The sequence below is a fragment of the Aotus nancymaae genome, unplaced genomic scaffold (assembly GCF_030222135.1).
Source record: "Aotus nancymaae isolate 86718 unplaced genomic scaffold, 86718_ANA_hifiasm-v0.15.2.pri h1tg000033l, whole genome shotgun sequence".
In the NCBI taxonomy this organism is placed as follows: domain Eukaryota; kingdom Metazoa; phylum Chordata; class Mammalia; order Primates; family Aotidae; genus Aotus; species Aotus nancymaae.
In genome coordinates this window covers 52,926,853-52,947,306 of record NW_026988447.1, presented here as the reverse complement: position 1 = coordinate 52,947,306, position 20,454 = coordinate 52,926,853, and the positions used below count along the sequence as shown (strand labels likewise).

Sequence of the window (20,454 nt, the reverse complement as noted above, 5' to 3'; positions counted from 1 at the left end):
CCCTAGTGACATCACAACCTTCACAGCACAATGTATTATTCATGTGTTAGTGGTGATACTAGTGTAAACAAACCTACTGCACTGCCAGTCATATAAAAGTATAGCACATACAATTATGTACAGTTCATAATACTTGATAATAAATGACCATTTTAGTGGTTTATATATTTACTATAGTATACATTTATTATTATTTTAGAATACACTCCTAACTTACTAAAAAAAAAAGTTGACTATAAAACAGTTTCAGGGACATCCTTCAGGAAGTATCCAGAAGAAGGTATTGTTATTATAAGCGATGACAGTCTCATGTGTCCTACTGCCCCTAAAAACTTTCTAGTGGGACAGAATATAGAGGTGGAAGACAGTGATATTGATGATCCTGACCCTGGGTAGGCCTAGAATAATGTGTGTGTTTGTATCTCAGTTTTCAACATTAAAAAAAAAAAGTTTTAAAGGTTAAAAAAAAGAAAAATTTTAAATAAAAAAGCTTATGCTAAATTTAAAGAAATTACTATTATAGAAACCTAAAATATTAAGTCTTCTTTTAAAAAAAGTTATCTTTTAATTTATTACTATGTGTGAGATTCTAACAGCAGAAAAGATTTTATTATTGACCTAGCAAGTGTTAATTAACTATAAAGCATTTTTAAAAATTAGTTTTATTGTGAAAATATGTCACTTTAGAAATGTGTCAGGTCTTCCAGGCACAGTGGCTCATGCCTGTAATCCCAGCACTTTGGGAGGCAAAGGTGGGAGGATCACTTAAGGTCAGGAGTTTGAGACCAACCTAGCCAACATGGTGAAACCCCATCTCTACTAAAAATACAAAAATTAGCTGGGCATGATGGCGGGTGCCTGTAGTCCCAAGCTACTCAGGACGTTGAGACAGGAGAATCACTTGAACCCAGGAGGTGGAGGTTGCAGTGAGCTGAGATCATTCCACTGCACTCCAGCCTGAGTGACAAAGTGAGACTCCAGCTCAAAAAAAAAAAAAAAAAAAAAACGAAAAAAACTATGTCAGGTCTGAATGCCTGACTGGACCTTAGAAATATACCAGAGAAAACTTCTAAAAAAAGAATTCCTCTAAAATATTTTCATTTGTGCATAGGTGATACCAACGAGCAACAGATCATGGTAACTGGGCTTTCATTCAGAAAATCATCCAAGAAATAATTAACAATGATATATAAGAATAATGATTCTTACATATCATTATTATGTTGGGTGAATAAAATGGTAAGTAGTCTACATAAATGACTAATTTGTATTAATTGAATACAGCCAAACTAAGCCTTTCTGGATTTGGTTAAGAAGAGAATACAGAGTTAACTCTGCAATTCAAATAAAAGAAAGTTAGTCTGAAGTTTTCTGAGGACTTCCAGAACCAAAACTTGTTATAGATTGATTATTATTTCCAGTTTCTCCTTCCCTCCCTAGGAAAGTATTATTACACATCCACACCCTTTGCCATGTTACCTGGCAGTGCTTCCCACCAGAGAAGTAGAGGAGTATATTTCCCTGCCTAACTGACGTTAGGCTTGGCCATGTGACCCCTTACAGCAAATGGAATGTCAGCAGACATAATATGAGCTGAAGCTTTAAATGTGTTTCTGTGATCTGTCCTGCCCTCTTGCACTTCTGCCATCTGTCAGAAGATCATGCCATAGCAAATGTTTTCAGAAAGACAGACTTGACCCATAGCCTCAGGCCAAGCCACACCACTTGACTTGTAGAGTCATAAGGTGTTGTCTTAAAGTACTGAGACTGAGTTTGTTAACCCTCATTATTTCAGCAATAGCTTATCAATACAGGGTCCCAAGTAGACTAATTTTCTCAAATCTCTAGCATAAAGTTGCCAATGTGCAAGTGGTCCAGGAAGCCAACAACTTTCTTTTCCTCCATCCCCACTGCTTTTCCCCATGCTCTCCCTTCATAGAAGGAAGCTGCTGATTGATTTCTTTCTCTTCCAACAGCTGATGCCCAGGCTTCCCTGGATCAAAACTTGATAAAGGAGATGGTGCTACTTGTTATAGCCTGGAATCTTGTGTGCTTAGTCTTGGCTCCCAATACCTGGAAGTGTTTGAACTACCTGGATTCTTGGATACACACAAACACTAAAAGTTCTGGCTTTCTTGGACAGCATCAAAGACAAATTTCACTTGGATATTCTGCTCAGGGTCACACCTTCTCTATCACTATTTCTCTTAGAATACAACCAATTATATTTCTCAGAATACAACCAATTTTATAAATATTATAACTTTCAAGGAATCTATTCCCACCTCTATACTTTCCTTCTCAAGCCTATGAAAAGAAAATAAAGAGGGAGGAGAAAGGATGACTTAGCCATGGTGAGTTGGAGATATTCATGAATGTGAAGAATGCTTTGAAGCAAACATAAAACATACACTGGGTAGACCATATCCAAGGATATACATACATGCACCTTAGTAGAATCTAAGCTATCACAGCAGTTTGTTCTATTTAAAGCAAATATTTTTTCATCAACAGAAATAAGAGAATCTGAATGGCATATATAAACCAAGAAACAAACTGAAGCTACTACTTCTTACCTGTTTCAGCAGGGTTCTATTGGTCCCCAGTTTATGCTGCTCAATGCTTTTTCTCACATAGACTCTTTCTGTAGGAGTCAGGTCTTCTTTCATTAGTGCATGTAGTTCTTTTAATTGTTCACTTTCATTTTCTGAGCCAGCATGTAAGCTAAAGAATTATACAAAAAACACTTCTTTTTATTCCATTTTTCATAACATCACAGTAAAACAAAATACAGATTTTCTAAGTTAACCAAGAAAAGATAAGCCTTTCTCCATTCTTCAAAAACCAAATTTAAGGTAAGAGTGATATGAAATTACCATACTTCCCTCTGACCATGCTGTGACTTCTGGAATTTTGCATTCTTACCTATAAGGTAAAATTGGTTTGGCAATCTTCCTAACACTCCCAACTCTGACAAAGTTTTCAAATCCAAGACTGAGAAGCCTTTAAATAAGAAAACAATATAAAGTAGATTCTGATTATTTAGGAAACAGAATATAAAGTTTCAAATAATAACTGTGTTATTCCAATTAATTTTGTGTAACAGTATATTTTAATTATAAAATTGGATGTGAAATACCTAAACTCATATAAAGTAAATGCAATATAGTTGGTTTTTTAAACATAAGGCATTTTCTAGAGAATTTTTAAATATGCGTTATTCCATTTTGAAGGCTCATTAAATGTTCATAAAATACCAATGTTAGTATTTATCACAAATAAAATTGCCTCTAGAGACATAAGAAAGAAAGTAATGGCTACCTTACACTTAGCACCAAGATTTGTTAGGAAGAGCCTCTTTACGTATGTTACATTGTTTAACCCTCACTACAGCTCTAAATGATATCTCCTCTTAGAGATGAGGACCCAAGCATAGAGGAGAGGTATCATGATTCAAACCCAGGCAACTCTGTCTACATCCAAAGGTTATGATCATTTCTCTACATACGTTACCCTCCAGTTAGGGCTTTGTGAGGAAGGAACCCCTCACCTACACTTCCCTTTTATATATCTTACAGCTCTAGCACTATGCTGGAACACAGTTGGAACTCAGTGAATGCCCAACCCTCCAAAACTTCTTCCACCATGTCAGAATGGGAATTTAAAGAGCTGGAGAACTAAACTATAGCTCTCTAAAAATAATATTCCAAAATAATTATGAAACAAACTATTTAGTGTGAATATGTGAATAGATTCAATTGTTACATTTTTCACAGTCTTCACCTTGAAGAATAATAGCTACTTAACAGGCTGAAATACTAGTTTACAATTTTTTTCCAATGCAAGTTTGGTTAAATCTATAATAATAAAGGGTAAAGTCTCTTCAAAGTACTATTCACCCCATGCTATTTCATTTCTTCTCAAGAAACTGTTCCATCCATTACAATAGGAAAACACTGTTCAAGTATACAATGAAAATGTTATTTCAGTGTGAAAAACCCATATAAAACCAGACTATAAGCAGTTGAGGCTTAGATCCTAATTAGAGATTCACATTTCTCAGGTCCTCATCAGAAACTTAAGCATTAAGGAATCTCTTTTATATGTTTCCTGTAAACTTTTAGTATTGAGTATTTACCTTCCCTTCTCATTCTACCTTCTGTTTTTTGTTTTGTTCTGTTTTCTAACAGTCTACAGTTAATTTTCATCTTGGGCTAAGCAATCTAAAGTTCTTTCCTGTGTAGACTCCAGGTAACTCCTCATTATCTTTATTTTTTTTTAAAAAACAAAAAACAAACAAAAAAAAACAACATTGTCCTCAGCCACTCTTTTAAATTACTTATAAGAGTGTACACTGGAAAAATCTTTCTGAAGGGAAATTTTGAAAAGTACATTTAGAAGCTTAAAAGTTTTTGTATCGTTTATTCTAGGCTTAGGATTATATTCCTAAGGAAAGAATCAAAAATGGATACAGAGTTTTATGTTTAAGGATCTTTGTCATAATATAATTCATACTGACAAGAATTTGGAAATAATTTACTGATCAAAAATTGCTTAAAATATGATATAAGCAAATCATTGAATATAACAGTTATAAAAAAATTATGTTTTCTATGATTTTTTTTTTTTGAGACAGAGTCTCACTTTGTCATCCAGGCTGTAGTGCAGTGATGCAATCTTGGCTCAATGCAACCTCTACCTCCCAGGTGATTCTTGTTCCTCAGCTACCTGAGTAGCTGGAATTACTGGCATGTGCCACCATTCCCAGCTAATTTTTATATTTTTAGTAGAGATGGAGATTCACCATGTTGGTCATGCTGGTCTTGAACTCCTAGCCTCAAGTGATCTGCCTGCCTCAGCCTCCCAAAGTGCTGGGAATACAGGCGTGAGCCACCTTTTTTAAGTAAAAAAAAGCAGGACACAAAACAACACATACTATCGAATCTCAAAGTTGGAAAACAAAATGTGTGCGTGTGTGTGTGTGTGTGTGTGTGTGTATTTAAAAATCTGTAAATAAATATAATAAAACATCTGTGTAGTCTGCATATATTCTACATAAGCATCAACTTGTATGATTATGAAAATTAATTTTTAAAAAACCTAGACTTAAAAATAATGAAGGGTTTCTCCTAATCAAACTTTGCCATTTATATTGAAATTCAGATCATTAAACATTGGAATGTTGGTGAAATACTGTTATACTTCTTTGAATTTTTAATAAAGTCATGTAATCACAAAAATTACCTTCAGAACAGATGGTTATTGTCTTCTTTGCATCCCTCTTATTGAAATAAAAAACATAATTTACTTAAGTTTTTTTTTTTTTTTTTTGAGACAGTCTCCCTGTGTCACCCAGGCTAGAGTGCAGTGGTGCAATCTCAACTCACTGCAGCCTCCATCTTCTGAGTTCAAGCGATTCTCCTGCCTCAGCCTCCTGAGTAGCTGGGATTATAGGCACCTTCCACCATGCCTGGCTAATTTTTTTTTTTTTTTTTTTTTGGTATTTTTAGTAAAGACGGGGTTTCGTCATGCTGGCCAGGCTGGTGTTGAATTTCTGACATCAAGTAATCTGCCTGCCTTGGCCTCCCAAAGTGCTGGAATTACAGGTTTGAGCCACCACACCCGGCCTGATTTTAACCTACTTCTAAGGTAACAGACCCAAGACTCCTGGGTCAGAGACAAGAGCACAGGCACAGGCAGCAGCATAATCATCAACATATTTGCATTGGTTTCCCTTGGCTTCCAAGTCACACGAGCAGACAAAAAACAGGGTCCAGGTAGATGCCTGCACATACCGTGGGTTGAGGAGTAGGGCAAGAACACTGAGGTTGGGGATCCATTATCTTATTAGAAGTAATAAGCAAGCCTACTCTTTGTCCTAGAGGGACAGTTTTTACTTCATCAGTCAAAACTGCTTATTGCAAACAAACTGTGACAAATGCGTTGGATAAGAAAGGTCAGGGCCTTGCATCCTTGGCATCCCAGCAGGGATGCTCAGGTTCACTGGCAGATTGCTTCCCCCAATAATACGTCTCTTGCCCTATATGTTCTTGGCTGAACTTGAATTTTTGCATGAGTATCACTGTGCCAAAATTTTCAGTTTTGGTTTTAATTTTATCCTACTTACAAACTAATTAGTTAGCCTTTTACTATTTCATAGATGCTGGCTCCTGGGTCAGAGACAAAGGTTTTGCATTCTTGGCATAACCAGCAAGACTACATGGACACTCGGGGCTCATAGCAGGTTACTTCTCTCAACAATATCCCAAAACATTAGCTACTTAAATGCACTTGTCATGCCTACCCAAGAAGTACTCTGTCAACAGCCACATTCGTAGAAGAAGAAATCAGCAGTTTCCATGGCCTTGCATTTCCAGTGTTGGGAGCTTCACTCTTTTCAAACAGCTGTACAAAGAACAAAATCACCACTGCCAGCAAATAACTCTTTCCTGCTCCAAACACACCTAATTATTTTAAAAGAAGAAGAAAAAAATAAAAAGTATAAAATAAATTTCTTTTTTCTTTTTCTTTTTTTGAGACGGAGTCTTACTCACTCTGTCACCCAGGCTGGAATGCAGTGGCATAATCTCAGCTCACTGTAACCTCCACCTCATGGTTTCAAGTGATTCTCCTGTTTCAGCCTCCTGAGTCACTGGGATTACCGGTATGTGCCATCACGCCTGGCTAAGTTTTATATTTTTAGTACAGGCAGGGTTTTACTATATTGGCCCAGCTGGTCTGAAACTCCTGAACTCAAGTGATCTACTTGCCTTGGCCTCCCAAAGTGCTGGAATTACAGGCGTGAGCCACCTTGCCTGGCCAAATGTAAATAAATTTCTACAGGCATAACAAATATTTCATCCATCTCTCCCTGCTTCATTTAATTAATATGTTCAAAAAACATTGAGTGCTCACTGTGGGCAAAGCACAGGGAATAAATAGATAACCAAAATACCTCCACTTTTAATGAGACCATCACCTACTTAAAATGATAAGTAAAGGAATAATTATAAAATAATATGGTAAGTAATATTATTTTGGATCAGAGAAGGAAGAAAATCTATCTCTGTTTTGATGGAGATGGGAATATTTCCTAAAATTAGGAAGTAGACCTAAGACTTCCAGAATAAGCTATCCAGACTGCTTAGAGAAAGGGCCATTCCAGGCAGAGCCGTGACAAAGCATGTAGCTGTTAAAAGAGCTTTTCTATATAACCTCTACCAAATAGGCAAGGTATGAGGCTGACAAGGTAGGCACAGGGATAAATCACAAAAGCTCTGTTTGCACAGCTAAACAAAGTTTGAATTTTATCTTAAAGGCCAACAGAAGTCATCTAAAGATTTTAAGCAGTGGGTTTGATTTTTTTTTTTTTTTAAACAGAGTCTGGCTCTGTTGCCCAGGCTGGAGTGAAGGGTACAATCTTGACTCACTGCAATCTCTGCCTCCCATGCTCAAGCCATCCTCCCACCACAACCTCCCAAGAAGCTGAAACTGCAGGTGCATGCCTCTATGCCCAGCTAATTTTTAAATTTTGTAGAGATAGGGTTTTGCCATGTTGCCCAGGCTAATCTTGAACTCCTAAGCTTAAATGACCTACCCTCCTTGACCTCCCAAAGTCCTGGGATTACAGGTGTGAGGCCAAGCAATGGGTTTGACTTCATCAGATTGTGCTTTAAGAAAACAACTTGAATGAAAATATGAAGTAAGGCAAAACTAATGGTAGATCAATTAGAAAGTTGTGTGAGATAATTATAACAATAATAAATGTTAACTTTACTAAGCATTTCCCATGTGCCAAGCACTGTTCTAAGCTCTTTACGTATGCTAACTAATTTAATCCTCCAACCCTATGAGGTGAATGCTATTATGATCTCCATTTTACAGAGTAGGAAATTAAAGATTAAGAGATATAACACCTGCCCAAAATCATACAGCTAACAAATGATAGAGTCAGGACGTAAATTCAGGATTCTAACTCTAGAGCCCACACTCTTATCCACTAGGCTACATGGAGATATGATGAAGGCTTGGACTGAGAAGATACAAGTACACTGGAGAAGAGATAATCAATATGAAAGACAGATAGAAGCTAGAAGGAACACACCTCAGTGACTAATCTGATGGTGGGAGATGAATAGTGAGAGAACAAGAGGAGGATTAAGAGAGAGTCACTTAATCTTGAGAGAAAGAATAGTCTAGGATGACTCTCAGGTTTAATTTGGTCAACAAAGTGGATGTGATGTAATTCTTCAAAATAGGACAAAAAAGTAGGATTAGCTTTGGGATGGAGGTCTATGAGAGGAAATGTGCTACAGAGGCAACAGAATCCAGATAGAACTATTTACTATAAGTAGGAGGAAGTAAATCTCCTTCACTGTGACAGAACCAAGAGCTAAGAATAGCTCCAAAATTAGATAAATTGGAGAAAGAGGGCAGGACATTGAAAGCAGTTTCTGTTACGACCTCCATTTCCTCTTTAGGGTCAAGAGAAAGGGTAAGAATGAGGTTATGAGAAGAATTAAGGTTTGTAATCACTGATATGAAGGATAGAAGAGTGAGCTGACTAGGAATAAATAAAAGATTCTGCCGATCAAGTTAAATCTATTCTAGTAGAGCAACATGTAAACATCTAGATCAAATCTGGATACTCTGACCATAAGCTTATAATGCTACTCATTTATCTGACAGCTAATAAGTCTCCCTTTTAGAGTAGTCAGTTCTGTTCTCATCCAACAGTTTACCAAAGTGGGTTGAGGTTAAAAAAGTCTACTTAGAGTTATTCTTGAACCTCTTTTGACTAAGAAATTATAAAGGAGCAGACTGAGTTATAAAAGCTTACAAATAGAAAACAATTACAATTATTTTCTTTCTTGCTTCTTACCATGTATGATCGTGATAGGGAGGGTATGAGCTTGCAGTTCCTTCACTTCTTCAACGCTTTCATGTGATGCCATCATTTGAGCTATCTGAATTAGAGCTACAGCTTGATCTTTGTTTAACTTGTGTGCTTGAATCAACTCACTAGCAAACTTCAATGTTGCTCCTAGGCTGAGTAGTTCAAATTTTGTGTTGACATTTGTGAAGGCTGGTGGGATAAATTTTCTCTTACTGACTCTTTTGTTGCTAACTATAGTTGGTGAAGACCTAACAAAAATGAAGCAAATAAACAACAAAAAGATTAGAGGCATTTGAAAAGATTAGTAGAACAATTCATAACTTAGCCATCACTTTGTAAGCATTACAGAGAACAGTTTTTTATGGAAACAAACAGTAAGTGGATATACACTGTAAATGGATATATACGCCAATATTGAGGAGGGTAGAAGAGAACTAATGTTTGTTGAATACTTACTATGTGCTGACACTCTGCTAAGCATTTTACATATTACTTGATGAAATCTTCACAATAACACTAGGAAGTAATTAATTAGTTAATTATCCAAAATACAGATACAAGAATATTAAACTTTCCCCCAACACCACACCACAAATAAGTGGTAGGCTGACTTTAAAACCCATGCTCTATTATCCAAACCTGACTGAGATAATTAATCTAGCCCTCATTTCAGGTAAAACTAGATCACATGAATGGTTTTATTTATATTTCTATGAAAACTCAATTCATTTCAAATTGGATGAACAACATAATGAAATCATAAGGATATTTTTTAACCTAGGACTTCATTGTAGTGAGAAAAATAAAACACCACAGATAGATAATAACATTCCAAATTGAAAACTGAACCTTTTCATATCATTTTTAATGCATTTAATATAATATACCACTTCCAATTTTTTAAATAGGGACATGGTGCTTGAGAAATTGAAAATGAAATATGCCTACATCGAGAATAAAATCAGCATCAATATACACACTGGATTCAAACTGTAAAATGATTCCTTTAAATGTTAAATAATTTGTGGTACAAAAATACAGATAATAAAAAATAAAATCAACACTGAAATAATCCTTAAATTATTTCTTGACAAAGTGAAAAAATTTACAGTAACATTTATTAGCTCAAATGTTAATAAATAGATAAAAAATAATGCTTAATTCCTTTTCTCTTTTTTTTTTTTCTTTTTGAGACAGAGTTTCGCTCTTGTTGCCCAGGCTAGAGTGAAATGGCGCAATCTTGACTCACTGCAACCTCCGCCTCCTGGGTTCAAGCAATTCTCCTGCCTCAGCCTCTCAAGTAGTTGGGATTACAAGCATGCATCACCACGCCCAGTTATTATATTTTTAGTAGAGACAAGGTTTCTCCATATTGGTCAGGCTGGTCTTGAACTCCCAACCTCAGGTGATCCGCCTGCCTCAGCCTCGCAAAGTGCTGAGATTACAGGCGTAAGCCACCGCGCCCAGACCCTTTTCTCTTTTTAACTACTAACAGTAATGTCATAGTCTGAAAAATAATTACAATTTCATTGGCAACATTTTGTAATGTACTTTTATTGAATTTTCATATTCACTTCTGATTAGCATTTTTTAATACCAATGACTCAAAGGTAAAAAAAAATGACTTACATTGTTAACAGGTACTGTGTTAGAGGTAGAGTAGCTGGATTAAAGTAGTCCTGAATGTTTTTCAAAGTAGTCAGTTCTGTGCTAGCATTACAAACCAATAATGCATGGACAACCACTGTATAGAAGATGCAGAAAATAAACATTTGATGTAAACAAAATGGACCATAAAAACTCTGTTAAATGTTCACAGAACTCAGAGTTTGGCTACTGAATTAAGCACATGACATAAAACAAACTCTTAAACACACACAGAGATCCCAAACTCATATTCATTGAATTACTATGCTATCTGCCCGTTCGTTTTACAATAGCTACTCATATATTGCATAATTTAAATCATATTTGGACTTCCATATATCAGCAAATGAACAAGAATAGTTGTGTTGAGTTAGTACCCAGTGGCACAACTTCACAGACAGCAGTTCCCTTTAATTAACATATCATTTGTGCCATACAGTAGTATTTGTATAATTTTTAAACACTTCCTTGCATTTTTTTCTTCAATTACTTTACAGAAATATATGGAAAACAGAAAATCAGAACAATCTAATTAGAAAATTAGAACAAAACAATCCATACACAGCATTCTTCCCGAGAAATATCTATATATTCAACTTTCATACACATTTTTAGGAACACATTGTACACAATAGTAAGAACTAGAGGTGGATGCTTTTTGTTGGCTTTAATCAAACAGTGCATCTTATGTCTATCATTCTTTTTAAATATAGACTAAAATGAGCATAGTAATACTCACTGTTAGTGGGCCAATTAGAAGGGAAATAGCCTTTCAAAGGCAGTAGTTCTATCTCATTGATAGATGATGGTCCAAAGAAAGCACTACATGCAATAAAAGTATCCAGCTCAAAGTCTAGGGTTTTTGAAACCACCCAAAGATCGTCTGAAAAGACAAACATTTTTAAATACTATACAGACACATGTATGGTTCTATATTTTTTTTAATTATATGTATTTGCAAATGTGTGTACATACATCTATAGTACACATATACCTATACATGATGAGAAGTTCTGGAAATATATTCATCAACTATCAACCTAAAGGTTGGGAGTTCTCCTGAACAAAAGAACCAGCATCAGATTCTGCAATCAATACAGTACCTCTTGAATCACATAGAAAAAGGCTAAAGAGATGGCAGAATTACAGAGTTAGGAAGAAGGAAGGTAGAGACATCACATAGGAAGAAGAGTTAGGTACAATGGGAATCCCTAGGTTTTGCATGAACTGACAGAAGGCCTAAGAAGGCAGGACATGGGCTAGCCCATAAGACTATTGTATTAGTCCGTTCAGGCTGTTATTAAAAAAAATCTTAAATGAGTAATTCACAAATAGTGGAAATTTATTTCTCATAGCAGTTTTGGAAGCAGTTGGCTTCCTTTCTGTGGAGAACAGAGAGAAGTGGAAAAACCATGGAAAACCTTGAGTTGGAGGGCCTGTTTTGAACTGGTTTGTGTTTCCCTGAACTGATTTTGGCAACGGGCAGAAGGGCTGTAAAGAAAGAGAGGGTCAAAGCGGGTGAGGAGGCTCTTGGGGTTCTGCTCCTGCTTCCCATCCCATCCTCCCCGCATCCACAATTGTCCTAGGACAAATAGGGTAAGACGATTTATACTTCTGGTCCAGAAATCCTCTGGAGGGGGAAAAAAAAATCAGGGCAGCAATGCCACCTCTGTGCTATAAAGAGTGGAGAAAAACAGACGGTAACTCATTAATCACAGGCAGTCTCTACCTCACCTCCAAACTCCTAGAACTGAAGAATTTTACAATCTAAGAAATGATACCTCTTAATGTTGCTTTTTTCCTTTAACTAGAGGGTTCAGACCTCACTTTAGGGATTATTCTGTGGGTAGCTGTGATTTTCTGGCGCATGGGGCTCTCCACTCTATAGCTCAGTTACACTTTCAACTCCCTGAGCTCCTCAGAGCTGACCAGATTGGGGTGGGCCTTCCCCGACATACACTGCCAGAAAGAAAAGCTGATACTGCCAGGGGAAAATGAGTTCACAGATCAAAATAATGACACATTTGAGGAACACAAAGACTTAAAAAAAAAAAAAACTGGATTATAGATTCATATAGAAAAGGGAAAGCTAGAACAGATAGACAAATAATTTAAACTTGGCCTGGTAAAGAGACGAAAAGAGGTAAAGGAAGACAGTAACAATGTAAAATAATAACAGCCGAGTGCAGTGGCGCACACCTGTAGTCCTAGCTACTTGGGAGGCTGACATGAGAGAATTGCTTAAGTCCCAAAGTTTGAGACCAGCCTACTAAAAATAGTCAGACCTCATCTCAATAAACAAATACATATGTACATACATACGAGAAAACAGGCCAGGCACTGGCTCACACATATAATCCCAGCACTTTAGGAGGCTAAATCAGGAGGATCACTTAAGCCCACGAGTTCGAGATGTGCCAGGGCAACATAGCAAGAACCTATCACTACAAAAAATTTTTTAAAAAAATAACTAGCTGGGTGTACTGGTTTGCACCTGTAGTCACTGCTACTCAGGAGGCTGAGGTGGGAGAATCACTTGGGCTTAGGAGGTTAATGCTGCAGTGAGCCATGATTGCTCTATTCCAGCCTGGGTGACAGAGTAAGACCTTGTCGCAAAAATTAAAATTTAAAAAAAAAAAATATGAAAAAGAAATGAATAGAAATATTAGGTTGGAAAAATATGGCAGTTGAAATAAAGTTATAATTGATAAGTAGTAGAATAGATACATTTGAGCAATAAATAGCCAATTCAGATAATCATATTGATGATATTTCCCAAAAGTAATAAAAGACAAAAATTCAGAAAATATAAAAGAAAAATTAAGAGATTTGGAAGACGGATCCAGAGTGCTAACATTTGAATAACAAAAGACCTAGAAAGGAGAAAAAGAGAGGAAGATTATTTGAAGAAATAATGAAGATCAATTTCCCGGAAGTAAAAAAATAATAATAATGAACTTTAGATATAAAAGGCCCATAATGTGCCCAAAAGGAGAATAAAAGGAAAAACCCAGTAAGACACTGCATAGAGAAATATAAGACTATCAAAGTCATGGAGAAAATTCTAAAACTCTCAGCCAGAAAGAGCACATTAACACATTAAAAAAAAAAAAAAAATTAGAATCAGAGTGGCAGCCAGGCAGGGTGGCTCACCCTTGTAATCCCAACACTTTGGGAGGCCAAGGCAGGTGGATCACCTGAGGTCAGGAGTTCGAGACCAGCCGGGCTAACGTGGTGAAACCCTGTCTCTACTAAAAATACAAAAAATTAGCCAGGCATAGTGGTGGACACCTATAATCCCAGCTACTCAGGAGGCTGAGGCAGGAGAACTGCTTGAACCCAGGAGCCGGAGGTTGTAGTGAGCCCAGATTGCACCACTGCACGCCAGCCTGGGTAATAAGAGTGAAACTCTGTTTAAAAAAAAAAAAAAAAAAAAAAAAGAATTAGAGTGTCATCAGACTTTTTAACAACAATGAATGCAAGAAGATAACTAAGTATATTAAATGTTGGACTAAAATATTTGAAAGTGCTATTTTAATTCAACAAATCAACATAATGCTTCCTTCATTCAGAAAGCTTGCTACAAATAAAACAAAATACAACTGAACTAAACAGTGTGCTAATAATAGAGGTCATTTACATTCTGGAGCAGTTCCTCAGCTCTCTTTGGGAACCAGTAAGTTTGTGGACCAGAACCAGCCTACAGACTCTACCTTGATTAGCACTAGTTTAGATTTTTGTCAACCGGGGGTAAGCGGGGAAGAGTAAGGGAAGAAATCAGGGGAAGAATCAAGGGATGTGGATGCTTTCTAAGTATCTATTTTATTGGGGGCGGGGTAAAATTTAAATATCAATTTATTTTTTTAAAAAGTAAGAAATGGCTAGACACGGTGGCTCACATCTGTAATCCCAATACTTTGGGAGGCCGAAGCGGGTGGATCACGAGGTCAGGAGTTCAAGACCAGCCTGGCCAATATGGTAAAACCCCGTCTCTACCAAAAATACAAAAACTAGCCAGGCATGGTGGCATGTGCCTGTAGTCCCAGCTACTCGGGAGGCTCAGGCAGAAGAATCACTTGAACCTGGGAGGTGGAGGTTGCAGTGAGGCGAGATCATGCCAATGCGCTTCAGCCTGGGTGACAGAGCAAGACTCGGTCTCCAAAAAAAAAAAGAAGAAATGATTAAAAAGAGCATAATAAAATTAGAACAAACAAAAATAATTTATTATAGAAACATATCCAGGTATCAATTACTATAATAAATTCAACTATTAGGCTTATTCTATTTAAAAGGCAAATCTTTAAAATTGAGGTATATGCTGTTTATAAGAAATACTTGTAATCTAGAAACAAAGATGAAAAAAATGAAAAAAAAAACACTATGAAACAAATACTAGTCAAAATAAACAGCATATCTATATTAACAGATTTTCAAGAAATAATTATTAGAGATGGAGAGGATCATCTTTATATAATGACGTAAGTTTAAATTTACCCCAAAGTTAATAATAATTTTAAAAATATATGTATCTAATAAAATAGCCCTAACATATAATATTGAAAAAGTAATAAAATAACAGGGAGAAAATGCACCACAGAGGAAGTTTTCAACTCATCTCCCTTAATTACTTAGATAACTGCCACAAAAATTTGGCAGGACTACAGAAGATCTGAACAGGACAATTAACAAGCTTGATCTGATCGTTAAAGAGTTCTGTATTCAACAATTAGAGAAAACATATTTCTCTTGTACTATGCCATTAAAAGAAACCCTTAACAATACCTCTTTTCAGTCTTTAAGATCAAGCGTACAAAAACCTTAGTAGGCAAGTTGTGGTGGCTCATGCCTGTAATCCCACCACTTTGGGAGGCTGAGTTGGGCAGGTCACTTGAGGCCAGGAGTTTGAGACCAGCCTGGCCAACATGGTGAAATCCTGTATCTACTAAAAATAAAGAATTTACTGGGTGTGATGGCAGGTGCCTGTCATCCCAGCTACTTGGGAGACTGAGAAATAATTGCTTGAACCTGAGAGGCGGAGTTTGCAGTGAGATCATGCCACTGCACTCCATCCTGGGCAACAGAGCAAGACTCTGTCTCAAAAATAAATAAACAAACAATAAACTTTAAAGAATAATATTATAAAAATCATAATATCTACCTATTACAGATTTAGTCAGAAGTTAACAAAAAGTTAACATAGAAATTCTCTACATTTTTAAATATTAAAACACATGCTAAATTACTCACAGGTTATAAAAGAAATAATAATGGAAAATTTAAAACAAACTGAATTATAATGAAAAAAGTAACTCAGCAAAAATAGAGTGGTAGGCCAGGCACAGAGGGTCACATCCGTAAACCCAGCACTCTGGGAGCCAAGGCAGGCAGATCACTTGAGGTGACGGGTTCAAGACCAGCCTGGCCAATATGATGAAATCCCATCTCTACTGAAAATACAAAAAAGTTATCTGTGTGTGGTGGTGAGTGCCTGTAGTCCCAGCTACTCAGGAAGCTGAGGCAGAAGAATTGCTTGAACCCAGGAGGTAGAGGTTGCAGTGAGCTGAGATTGCACCACTGCCATCAGCCTGGGAAACAGAGCCAGACTCCATCTCAAATGAACAAACAAAAAAATAGAGTGGTACTTTAAGGAAAACTTACAACCCTAATAATTATATTAGAGAAGAGAAAAGTCTCAAAATTAGCTAAGTATCCAGCTTAAGATGTGTGAAAAAGAAGAGTATATTATCCCAAACAAAACAGAAGAAATCAAAAAATTAAAGAGAAAGCCAACAAGAACAACAATAAAAACAAAACAAAAATACATTGCTGATCTTCTGATCAATAAAGCCAAAAGTCAGTTCTTTGAAAAACATAACAAAATAAGACAAACCTCAGGCAAGACTGGTCAGAAGAATAAAAATATGAATAAAACAATGGTGGCATTTCAGATCAGTGAGGAAAAGAAAAACTAATCAATAAAAAATGACTAATAATCCAGCAAAACTGGTAATAAGAAAAAAATGGACTAGGTATGGTGGCTCATGCCTGTAATCCCAGCACTTTGGGAGGCCAAGGCAGGTGGATCACCTGAGGTCAGGAGTTCAAGACCAGCCTGGCCAACATGGTGAAACCCCATCTCTACTAAAAGTACAAAAATTAGCCAGGCACCTGTAATCCCAGCTACTCAGGAGGCTGAGTCAGGAGAATAGGTTAAACCCGTGAGGCGGAGATTGCAGTGAGCCAAGATCACACCATTGCACTCTAGTCTGGGTGACAAGAGTGAGACCCCCATCTCAAAAAAAAAAAAAGATGAAACTGGATCCCTATCTCACACCATATAACAAAAAAAAAAAAAAATCAATTTCAAGTAGACTGAAGATTTAAATCTCATAGTCACCAAAACAGCATGGTACTAGTATAAAAATAGGCACACAAACTAATAGAACAGAATAGAGAGCCCAGAAATAAAGCCAAATACTTAGAGCCAACTGATTTTCGACAAAGCAAATAAAAACATACGTGGAGAAAAAAACACCCTTCAACAAACTGGGGTAATTGGCAAGCCACATGTAGAGGAATGAAACTGAATTCTGATCTCTCACCTTATACAAAAATCAACTCAAGATGAATTGGTATACTTAAATCTAAGATCTGAAACCATAAAAATTCTAGAACATCAAAAAAACTCTTCTGACATTGGCTTAGGCTAAGACTTCATGACCAAGAACCCAAAAGCAAACACAATAAAAACAAAGACAAGTAGATGGAAATTAAACTATTAGCAAAAAGCTTCTGCACAGCAAAAGAAACAATCATCAGAATAAACAGACAACGCACAGAGTGGGAGAAAATCTTCACAATCTATACATCTGACGAATGACTAACACTCAGAATCTACAAAGAACTCAAACAAAGCAGCAAGAAAAAAAATCCCATCAAAAACTGGGCTAAGGACATGAATAGACAATTCTCAAAAGAAAGTCAACAAACATGAAAAATGCTCATCGTCACTAATAATCAGGGAAATGCAAATCAAAACCACAAGCCAATATTGCCTTACTCCAGCAAGAATAGTCATAATCAAAAAATCAAAAATAATAGATGTTGGCAGGGATGTTGTGAAAAGGGAACACTTTTACACTGCTGGTAGGAATGTAACCTAGTACAACCAGTGGAAAACAGTATGGAGATTCCTTAAAGAACTAAAAGTAGAACTACCATTTGATACAGCAATCCCACCACTGGGTATCTATTGAGAGGAAAAGAAGACATTACACAAAAAGATACCAACACATTTATAGCAGCACAATTCACAATTGCAAAAATATGGAACCAGCCAAAATGTCCATCAATCAATGAGCAGATAAAGAAATTGTGATGTATATATATACATACACCATGGAATACTATTCAGCCATAAAAAGGAACGAAATAATGGCATTAGCAACCACCTGGATGGAACTGGAGACCACTATTCTAAGTGAAGCAACTCAGGAATGGAAAAACCAAACATTGTATGTTGTTACTTATAAGTGGGAGCTAAGCTATGTGGGTGCAAAGGCATAAGAATAATACAATGGACTTTGGGGACTCAGGGGAAAGGGTGAGAGGGGGATGAAGGATAAAAGACTACAAATGGGTACAGTGTATACTGATAAGGTGATAGGTGTAGCAAAATCTCAGACATCACTACTAAAGACTTATTCATGTAACCAAACATCACCTGTTCCCTCTAAAACTTAAGGAAATAAATAGCAATAATAATAATAATAAAGATTTAAATGTCAAAAACCAAACTTTAAAACATTTAGTAGAAAATATAGGTGAATAATTTTAGAACTCAGCATAAGAAAAGCTTTTTTTTAGATTTTTAAGAAATAAAAAGCATTGTCAAAAAGAAAGGATTAGTATAAATATGACTATTCTATAATTAAGAATTTTTATTTACTTTAAGATACCTTAAAGTAAGTGAAACGACATGATACATACCAGGAGCAGATATTCACAACATACATAATCAACAAAGAACTAATATGAAGAATACATAAAGAACTTCTATAAATAAAAGAAGCTTATAAAGAACCCAGCAGTAAAATGACTAAGAAGAAACATTTGTTACTAAATAAACACATGAAGAGTATTTTAACATCACTGGTGAGCAGAGAAATGTAAGCTAAAACCACAATGAGATCATCTTACACTCATTTGAACGGGTTGACCCATAAGATCTCTTATACTTAGGATGAGTACAAACTGATATAACCACTTTGGAAATCAGTTTGGCACTACAACCTAAAGATGTGTGAAGTATTTCATATGCTGTAAGGCAGCATTTTCATTCCTTGAGTCATATTTAAATAGAAAACTCTTACATATCTACAACAGTAGAAGAATATTTATAACACCCTGTTCACAATGGTAAAACTTAGAAACCCAAACAACAATGGAAACAATAAACTATTAGCATGTTCACAAAACATTATACAACAGTCAAAACAAATAATCTAGACTCTAGATTTAAGAACAACAATATGGATAAATGGCAGCAACATACTAACCAAAAAAAGATAAATTCTGAAAGATTATATACAGAATGACATCATTTTAGTAAGGTCTAAAAAAACTAAAACTTTTATATAGATCTTTAGGAATTCATTTACATAAATCTATACACAAACGAAAGAAAAATTTTGTTGAGTGCAATAATCAAAACGATAATTACTTTGGGTTTGGAGAGAGGAGATGAGGTAGTGGAGTTAACTTAAATGTAGGTTGACTTAAATATAACTTAAATTGTGGGCGCACAGATGCTTACTATATTATTTTAAATAACTAATTAACTAATTAAATAACTAAATGAAAGCAAGCTATGTGAGGACTGATAACTAAGAGTAAATCACAAAATCACAGATAATGATTAATGCAACTTAGTGCACCTAAGGTCCTTTAAAAACACTCAGTGCTGGCCAGGCATGGTGGCTCATGTCTGTAAACCCAGCACTTTGGGAGGCCAAGGTGGGCAGATTACCTGAGGCCAGGAGTTCAAGAAGGGGCTGGCCAACATGGTGAAGCCCTGTCTCTGCTAAAAATACAAAAATTAGCTGGATGTGTTGGCGCACACCTGTAATCCCAAATACTTGGAAGGCTGAAGCAGAAGAATCACTTGAACCCTGGAAGCAGAGGTTGCAGTGAGTCTACATCATGCTACTGTACTCCAGTCTGGACGACAGAGTGAGTAAGACTCTGTCGTGGAAAAAAAAAAACAACAACACTCAATGTTTAAAGGATGTTATCTCCAAATACACAAAATTTAGGGTCCAATGTTGCCAAATTACATAGACAATAAAAGAAGCATCAACAAACTCATTACTACATTTTTTCAGTTTATTTTCGACACTAACAGCACAGTTGAATCAATATACTTACTTACTTATATGATTCCAAGAACTAATTAAATGTTTTTGGTGTTTCTTTATCTAATAAAGTTTTCAAAAAGCCCAAACATCTTAAAATATGTATGGTCTAATTTATTATACAATAATTTATAATACATAGTACTATTAAATTACACTTTTAAAATTTAACTGAAGTTCTTTAACATAAAGAACTTATATAGCTGTACGTAATGGAGATACAAGGCTAGACTGAATCACCAATATGATCAGATCAACTTACTTTTGCTATAAGCTGAAGAACTTTCCTTTCGACTCAGCTTAAGATAAAGTCTGGTTTTTGGTTCATTATAAAACTCAGGATTTACAGTAGTAAACTTCTGTAGTTTGCCATACCGTTTTCTCTGAAAATCAAATCCTTTTCTGAAAAATAAATAAAAAATAAAAATGAATTGCAATATTAAGGTGCAAATTTTTTGAAAATCTTTAAAATACGGTATGAAAAGAACCAGGGTTTTA

At 35.9% G+C, this 20,454-nt stretch overlaps 1 protein-coding gene across 1 annotated transcript in view; it reads right to left on the bottom strand.

The window, feature by feature from the left end:
- Positions 1–20,454, bottom strand: part of ZGRF1 (zinc finger GRF-type containing 1) — an 84,715-nt gene that overhangs the window by 11,856 nt on the left and 52,405 nt on the right. The window contains exons 17-23 of the mRNA XM_064383987.1: positions 20,219–20,358; positions 11,283–11,426; positions 10,526–10,640; positions 8,882–9,144; positions 6,305–6,464; positions 2,926–3,003; positions 2,577–2,724 (exon numbers count right to left, since the gene is read on the bottom strand). Coding sequence (XP_064240057.1) covers positions 2,577–2,724; positions 2,926–3,003; positions 6,305–6,464; positions 8,882–9,144; positions 10,526–10,640; positions 11,283–11,426; positions 20,219–20,358 — 1,048 coding nt within the window. The remainder of the gene's footprint in view (positions 1–2,576; positions 2,725–2,925; positions 3,004–6,304; positions 6,465–8,881; positions 9,145–10,525; positions 10,641–11,282; positions 11,427–20,218; positions 20,359–20,454) is intronic.